General features: G+C 35.4%; 1 protein-coding gene across 1 annotated transcript in view; it reads right to left on the reverse strand.

Annotated features, from left to right (window-relative positions):
* The window catches only part of CADM2 (cell adhesion molecule 2), a gene marked incomplete at its 5' end in the record, with an annotated part of 65180 nt that extends 56623 nt beyond the window's left edge, over positions 1 to 8557 (reverse strand). The window contains one exon of the mRNA XM_009702791.1: positions 8379 to 8557. Within this exon, the coding sequence (XP_009701093.1) occupies positions 8379 to 8557 (179 nt within the window). The remainder of the gene's footprint in view (positions 1 to 8378) is intronic.
* Positions 8558 to 9093: the final 536 nt, after the last annotated feature.

A 9093-nucleotide genomic window follows, 5' to 3' on the forward strand; every position in this document is an offset into this window, starting at 1 on the left:
CCCCTCTCAGACTCAGGATGCTGTTTGCAATCTCCCCAAAGCATTTACATCTATCTCCATTTGCTCAGAACGACTGATTTGTGTTATCTTCCCAAGGTTTGTAATCTCAGTTGGAACAAAACATGGTACTGATGTATCACTAGGTTAGCATCACTAGTTGACAATTTAGGCAATATCACTACATAGTGTAACATTTTCCTTTCTTGAATTGACTGAAAAACTCAGCAATCTATTCGCAAAAGAAACATAAGTTATAGAAGCACCATATGAGAAAGACAAAGACAGGACACCTTTATCTGCAATCCACGTTGCACCTAATGGTGCAGGAAAGATTTCAATTTAGAAAATTACTGAGTCACTTTAATAATTTCTTTATGGTTTGAGTTTTGTGGATAATAAATTACCTAGATGGAAACAGCATATCATTAGCAACTGTTAGACTATAACTTTGTCATCAATCTCAAGTGAAATTATTCTGTTAACAGTTATATTTTCTTCATGAAGATTGCATATGATGTTCATAGACATGGTAATTTTACATTCTGACCCCAAAAACAAAAAAGCTCGATTGAAGTAAAGTTCAAGAATGTTAGAGGCATAAGCAATAGCAAAACTTGAAGTCCAGAAAAATTAGAGAGCGAGCTGTGCTTCTACAGCAAATCAGTGATAATAAACTCAGCACCATTATTTTAGAAATACATGTCACTTAAGATCAGTTACAACAGTTCTTTTCAAAAGAGCAACAGCAATATATCTAGTATATCTAGATCAAGAAGTACTTTATTGTAGATGCTCTACCCATATATAAGCATCCAAAATATTAACTTCATGCAATTATTGTGCATGGAAAAAAAAACTCATTATAATTCAAAACTAACATGCAGTCTTTTCCTTTTCAGGAATCACATAGGGAATCCAAATCAAGAACTATCACATTAGCCAATTATATATGTACATAGAAAATTAAATATTTTCAAGTGTTGTGTGTTATTACAGACATTATCCAAGACTACAGGTTTTTAGAATAAGTACAACTTCTATTCAAATAGGAATGCGCTATACGTGTTACAACACTTTGTTAATGATTGGACCTGGAGAGAAATTTGCTACATCCACCAGGAGAAAAAAAAAATAAAATTAAAATCAGGACAATTTCAGATTTAATTAAACTCTGAATTCAATAATTTCAATGAGTACTCCAGTATGGAAAAAAAATAATTAAAATCTTCCATATGTTATCTAACAAACTCACTTTATTTTAAAAGTTTTCTTTCACCAAACCCAGTATTTTAATGTAAAAATGAAGAACTGTCAAACAGATTTCCCAACAGTGTTACTGTGGTTTGGAATGTTATTTTCTTGACCCTTCCAAAATAATTTTGAGCTTATCTGAAATAAAAAAAAATTTGTATCTTATTTTTCTAAAGTCATCATAAATGAAGAAATATCAGTTCACAGAGCTCAACTATAGACCCTACTATTCAAGTATTTATCAACAAAAAGCAATTTCAAAGTAGCTGCCTTGCGAGTGTTCAGGGATAACAGCTGGACAATTCATCCATAAAATTAAGCCAACAATTTCACCATAAGTTTCTTGACAGACTTCTCATACCTGAAAATGTCAACTAAATATCATTCTTCTGTAATCCAATAATAAAAGCTATATTACACAATGATTTCTTAATTCATCTGATTGTGCATCACTCATCTGCATTGTGCTTTAAGGTCTGGGCCATCTCTTTCAGTGTAACCAAGAGTCCTCTGGAGAAGTTGACTTTAGAATTATAATAATGACTTAATACCTTAATGTCACTTTAGAACATTGAAGTATATGCAAAATCAAAATTCAGTACAATTTGAAAGGCTATGCTTTGCAGGATAACATGTGAATGAAATTCTCTCTGTGTTTATAATGTTACCTTTAACATAGGGTTATAATGAATTACTTTCTTAGGTCTGCCACAGTGAAACCCGACTCCTCCACACCTCAGTTTTTGCAAGAAAACCATCCAGTTGCTGTCGATTTCAAAAGAGATGAAGATGAAAAAAAGAAAGACCTCTTCCTGGATAAGTTAGTATACCTCTGTTTGTTTGTTTTTGTTCGTGTGTGCGGATGTGTGTGTTGTGTGTGGGTGTGTATGTATGCATGCATAGCAGGGAAGGGGAAGAGAGAAAAAGAAAAGAAGAAATGGTTTTGGAGGAAAGAAGGCTTTTGAGAAGGAGTAAGTCTTCAAGAGCATCCTTTTATTTATTTATTTTTCAGCTGAAAGCTCAGGCTCCTCTGTCTGTGAGTTGTCTTCTGTAGTTTTTTATGTTATTTTTACTTTTTATAAGATGGGAATAGCAGAGGCTTTTCACCTCTGTTTTAAGGACTCAGAACTGAGACACCCTCTTTTTTTAAATTCAAACACAGATATTAAAAAAAAAAATAATCTCAAAACTAAAAAGCATAGGTATTCATATGCACAGAATTTCAAATGAAGTCCTACGTAGTTTTCTGAGCCTCATTTTCTTGATATGCCTTGACTGCTGTAAGGGCAAGGTTGTTTCTTCTCTAGAAACACCCTCTGTTGTAGTTGTACATGTTATTATTGTTCCATTACATCATGGGTCTGCTCAATTCTTTTTTTGCAAAGTCCAAGATTTGTTCACTCCAAGGGTAGGATTTTCCCACAGGCAAAGAAAGTCTTTTCTCTGAGATGTGTCTGTAAATGAGACATTTCAACTCCAGAACAATAAGGCAGGAAACTTTAGAAATTGTCCAGCTACCTCAATGTCTAAGGTCTTAACACCAAAACAGAGGGCAACTAGATCATTGATGAATGTGCTGCTCCACATGGATGCTGCTTCCTTTCCTTCCCACCTCCCCCTCACCCCTTCAGTTAAGATTTTTAATGTGTTTTTTAATATATGTTTATGAGGATAAGGTGTCCAAAAACAGTGCACGAAATTTATTAGAGGCCTGTTGTGAAAATATTTGCAAACCAGGAGATCTACTGCCTATCCGATAAGCTCATTTTTCAAAGAAAACGGAAAAAATCTCACCTACTCAGTTTTATTTCAAATTACTGTTCTACTCAGTTTTCACTTTCATATAGTGAGAGATATGCATAAGTGAGTTATAGAAATAAAGGATGGAGAGAGGCCCCTATGAGAATATCATAACAGAAATGAAACATAATAAAAATGTGAAAGTGGGCAAATGAACAGACAAAGATGCATGAATCTAGAACAGATAGAGGTAATAGAGTTTGTTTCATTTCAGATGTGTTTTGGATTCCACAGAGTTTCTACTAATTTAAAAAGAAACTTGTATAGAAGTAAAAGTGCACAGTGCTGGAACTATGGGCGACCACAGAAAGTGAACCTCTAAAAATGAATTTGGAGGTAGGAGTTAGTAAACTAAGGCATCTGGCACAAATTTGGCATAGTGCTGTTCCAAATGTGGAGAACAGTCAACCTCAGAGATTTACTTCTAGACCAAAAATGAAGAAAAAGGTGAAAAAGAGACCATGAAAGAAGAGTGGATACAGGGGATAGGAAACCAGGAAATGCAGAGTCTGAGATCATAATTAGTGAGAAATTGAGAGCAAGGCAGAAATACTTGAGAATCTCCTGAAGGGACGCAGCATGAAAATAAAAGTCATTTTAACTGCATACTTACAGCACAAACAGCAAAAGAGGCCAAATAGACTGGAAAGCTGGGAAGTGAAGACATCAAGCAGCAGGCTTAAACAAACAAAAGAGAATACTTTTCCCTCAAAGCACATAATTCAATTTGGAAGGTTGTTGCCACAGGTTGTTGTGAAAGCTAAGATGATAAATGTTTTGAAATGGGACCGGACAAGCAGGTAGAAGATAAATACATTATAGTTCAAAGGAAAGGTGCAGTGGGACCTTTGGTCTTACACATTGTAGGAGATCTTCTGTTTGAAAGTACATTTAAAAATCTTAATGAGGATGTAACTTGGTCTTTCAATTGCCTTTATTTGCAAAAAAAACTTTACCCAAGAAAAAAATACAAAATAATAGAGAGGCTGAAGTCAAAGGAATATGTTATCCCACTTTTTATTCTCCAGAGATACTGAGTTACTGGCTCAATCACTTTCTACTGTGTGTATAATTGTGGTAGTAAGAACTGCCTTGACCATCCACAGCTGCTGATTCATGTTAATTTCCATATTGCTTTGACAAGTAATTGATAAACAAAACATTATAGCTCTGAATATTTCAATTAATTGAATGTGTGTCTTTAGATTGGCAAATCAGGACATTTCACCAAGGTACTTTATTTTAAATAGGCCTGCAAATTATAAAATGCTGCCATTTCCATTAAGATCTCCCAATTTCTATCACCCACTCAATGAGATGTTGAACTAAGTCTTTAGCAGTGACATCCAGAGGTTATGAACTACTGCTACATACATAACATCTGTGTCTTCACTTATATGATTATGACGGACCACCTCCTTTCTCAACTCCAGCTAAATCAATGCAGTTATTACCTAAGCTTTGCAAGTAGAAACTGTTTTTGGGTTGAGCCTCATGAGTTTGACAGTTAGCTCTGTTTACTGATGAGTAATGACTAGTATTTGGACAAAAGTAAACAAAAATTCTTAATAAATTGGAAGAGAGTGAAAATTGCCTAGGGCCCATTACCAAAGAAAGGGTGTAGTATCTCTAGCCAGAATATGCACTTCTAAAGCACTAAGCTCACCAATTAGAATACAGAAATGACAACAGCTACAGGCATTAAAGCTTGTGCCTTTGTTACTGCATGAGACAAATGTTTGAGCAAACTACACGTCTTGCCTTTGTACTGCTGCCTATAAACTCTGACTTTGTGCCCACCTTCCTGCTTCATGAAGTATTTTCTTGACATTTATTATTAATAATAAAAGTTAAGAAAAATGAAAGTAGCAGCCATATTGATTTGGCAAAGCAGCATGAACATATTTAAAAGCTCATGCCTTTTACTGATTCAAATGCATTCAATTTCTCTGAAGTCTGATTTCTTTAATTATATTACAAATCTAAAAAGACTTTTTATGTTATCAGATACTAATTACATTAGACAGATTACCATTCATTTGCTTATGGCAATATTTGTTTCCACTGCCATCAGTTAACATCAAAACAGTATTACCTCATCATCATTTACAGTGGAAAAAATACTACTTTTTTGTATAAATTTGTGTCTAGGTTGGTCCAGTTAAAGGCATGAGATACTCTTTGCTTGGTTCCTATAATTAATACGTATAAATACTCTGCTTACCCTTAATCCCTAATTATGACAAACTATACTTTCCATTTTTAGGCAAGCTTCCGTCTACGCTAAAGCTGTCTAAATGTCCTCTGAGTTAGGAAGATAACTCCAGAAATTGAGAGAATTAGTAGACGGAGTCCCACTGAGAGAGGGATTTCATAGGGGAGAAAAGGAATAGAAGCCAGATGAAACTTTTACAACCTTAATAAACAGAAAATCTGTTGAAGTAGAAGTGAAAAAAGGAAAAAAATGTAGAGGAAATCATAGTATGGATAAGATAAGAAAAGAAAAGCTGTGAATCAGGTTACACTCCCCTGCCTCTGCAGAGGATACCTTCCATTGAAGTCCTCTGCCTTCTCACACAAGCTCGTCTGGAAAAACTGAATCAGCCATAGTATCTCTCTAAACTTGGCCATGTGATTATCATTCTTTCTTTCCATCACTGCAACTCCTCTGGGCTTGAGAATTTCCTATAAAAACTATTAGTTGTTTAACAACTGTGCAGCTGGATTTCCAGAAGTTCCATTAAGGCAGTGGCTACTAGCACTCAGGGCACTTACGCGTTGCTCCTTACAGATCTGGTAGGTCACTTTTCCTAGACTTTAATTCCTTGACCTGCAATTTAAAAGAATCTCTTGTGAAGAGATTCTCTCTCCTCATGCAGACTCCTCCCCTCTCATCTCCCACATCTTTGTGAATGTACCTCCCTTTATGTTAACTCTGGCAAGTACTTGTATTAGAAACCTAATATTCAAGGTAAGAAGGCATATTTATATGATAAATCAGCTCTAACAAAGGAGTAGGACAAAAAAATTACATCAACACATTAGGCACTGGGGAAGGGATGAGAAATCAAAGGATGCTCCCAGATATATTAAGAAAGATACAGGAAAAAAAAATCCACTAAAAACATCCTCTATTAAATGGAAGAATGCATCTCAGAAAAAGATAAAAAGTAGGTTTGCCAGCCCCCAGAGAGAGAGAGAGAGAGAGTATTGTATAATTTCAGGAGGATTATGTTTCACTAGAGACATTAATGAATGTAATGAGCTAAAGAAGGGGTAAGACACTGGTTAAATTGATCTATACAACTGATTATGCTACATTTGATGAAATAATTGCGTCAGTCTCTTCTGTACTTAAAATAAACTTAACAACTCTGAAATGCAGTAAGTTGTTAAGCACTAAACATCATCACATACTCTGTCACACTATTCTCATTGTTTCAGAAACCTTGGAAGCACCTGACATTTACTTTCTCTAGTTCTAACACTGGAATTGCAGAAATGCAATTAGGAAAACTCCGGTACAGAAAAGGTCAGCAATGTGCAAGTTAAACCTGATAAGATGCCTAATATGCTGCCAAACATAACAAAATGCCTTCCTGATAATGAATGATTTTACAGACTGCCATGAAGTTGTTGCAAGATAATCAGATCAACAGGAGGCATGCCACTATGCAAAAGACACAAGGGAGATTGTGAAATATTCTTTGACAGAGCTATATTGCAAAGCCACCACTGACAGAAAAATCTACCATTATAAAAGGCCATGTTTTCAGAAATAATCCATAAATAAATTGGGCAGAAAACACATACGACAGAAGTTTCAACATTTGGTAAGCGCAGAAGCCATTACCTCATCAAAGGCAGTGCACTTTGTGCCTGCAGCCAACAACCAATACATCACCACCTCCAGGATGTACAAGGAATTTTTTCTTTTTCTTTTCTTGTAGTAATCAATGTAAGTAGAGGTTAGAGGGTTTAGTTTTTCTTCATCTTTAATACAGAAATACTCATGGAGCAGTACAGGCTCTGTATTCCTCATGCAAAGACCTCCTCCTTACTTGTGCCACTAATCCTACACAAACTAATAGTGAATGTTAAGAAAAATGAGAAGTAATCTAAGGGGTTCTTTTGACAAACGATATTTCATCAACGGTGTGAAAGAATAGCTCATTAATGAAAGCTGAAAGTAGCACTTATTAGAAGTTTTCTGCCAAATACCTAAAGGCAGGTTAAACCTTTAGTGAAAAATGGTTTTGAGACCTTACAAACACCAAAGAAATGTGTATTTGTTATACCTGAATTCATCATAAGCAAACAAAATCTATATAGTTCACATGTCTATTTACAGACTACAATTTGTATTAGATTGTTTCATTTTATTTTGTCATAGTTATAAGAAGTTGCATTTTTTTAAAAACAAGAGGGAAAAAAGGTACTGTCATGAACTGCAGCAGAGCTTTTGCCTCTATATTCACTTAGACTAAAATTCAAAGTACAGAACTCATAATCTTCCAGGAGTTATCACATACATATCTGTGATAAGAGAACATTATGTTTTGAGACTGCTAGATCCATACTGCAATGCTGTATTAAGGGCAAATGCCAACTTTGTATTATAGTTTCTCCAATACCTGAGCTATATCATTCTATTTCATGATCAACGTAACAGCCAGCTATTCTTTTCATGTGACATGTATTGTTGCCTAGTTAATTAAGGAAAACAAATCAAATATAATTTAATGTGAATCTTCCTATTTTTTTATTTTATCAGAAGTATCAAGAATTTAGGACATGACATATTTTCGAGGATTGACTGTAATGATAGATGATAATCAGCTAACTTGTATAAGCTGAATTTTCTCAGCAGCGGGCTATAACTTGTGTGAAGAAAAGGATCTGATGTCCTGTCTTTGGTGGTCTACAAAAAACTAAACAAACAACTTCAAACACCCATGTGTTCAGTATTTCCGTATTTCCCTTCATACATCCTTTTGTAACCAGCTTTACCTAAACAGGGTGTGCCTGAGGCAAATATTTATAAAACAGTACCAACACATTGCAAAACATTTTTACAGATGCTTGCTTTGCAAAAACTTCACAACATAAGTGAATATATTTTCTTTAAAATGTATGAAGAGAAGCATGCCAATAGAAGGAAGTAAACAAACTCCCTACAACTAGATGATAGCATCAATAAAAGTGCAATTATACTTCCAGCTTTTTCTTGCCATTCTTCTGGTAATGATCATAAGAAACTGATTGTATTTTCTTGAAATGCTACATATGCATAACATGCACCAAAAAACTAATGAGAACACACTCACCATGTACTATCAGGACATATTCTGTGCTATTTCGGCCAATAGGATTTTTTGCTTCACATCGGTATGTGCCATTGTCTGTTTTGTTTAGGAAACTGATGCTTAGGACCCTCCCGTTGACAACCATTCTCTCTGGATCTGGTAGTTCTCCACCGTCCTTTGTCCACAGCACTGGTTCTGGCCTGTTGGATCCAAAGCAATGCATTTAATCAGATACATGAAGCATATATATGCAACATATACATCAGAAACAGTAGCATCAGAAACCTACAAATAGTAACCTGACATCAAAGAATAGTCAATGATCATTTGAGTTACTGGATATAATGAACTGTCACTATTACAACCCCACCATCCTGGGTGGGAACTACTAAAGAAAGTGAAAGAACAAGCAGGGAAAAGAAAAGAAACAAAAAAGGAAACAGAATGGTACTGGAACAGGCCAAGAACTTTCCTAAATTAAAAAATAGTTCTCGCAAGGTTTCAGGGCCCACAGTTCAGCAAGATGCTTGGCAAGCTAAGTGAAAACAGCTTTCCGTTTGTGTGATGAGCAATATGGTCTTGTGTGGCTGACAGGCATCAGAAATCATGCAAGCAGGCTGAGGTGGATGTAAGTGGTTTGTAAATGGATTCTAAAATTATTTAGGCCACTCACATTCACAAGCGCACTTGCATGCGCTGAGTGTTTTTCCTGAACCAGGCATATCAGTCTCAAAGT

This window comes from Cariama cristata, unplaced genomic scaffold, assembly GCF_000690535.1.
Source record: "Cariama cristata isolate BGI_N322 unplaced genomic scaffold, ASM69053v1 scaffold796, whole genome shotgun sequence".
NCBI classification, from domain to species: Eukaryota; Metazoa; Chordata; class Aves; order Cariamiformes; family Cariamidae; genus Cariama; species Cariama cristata.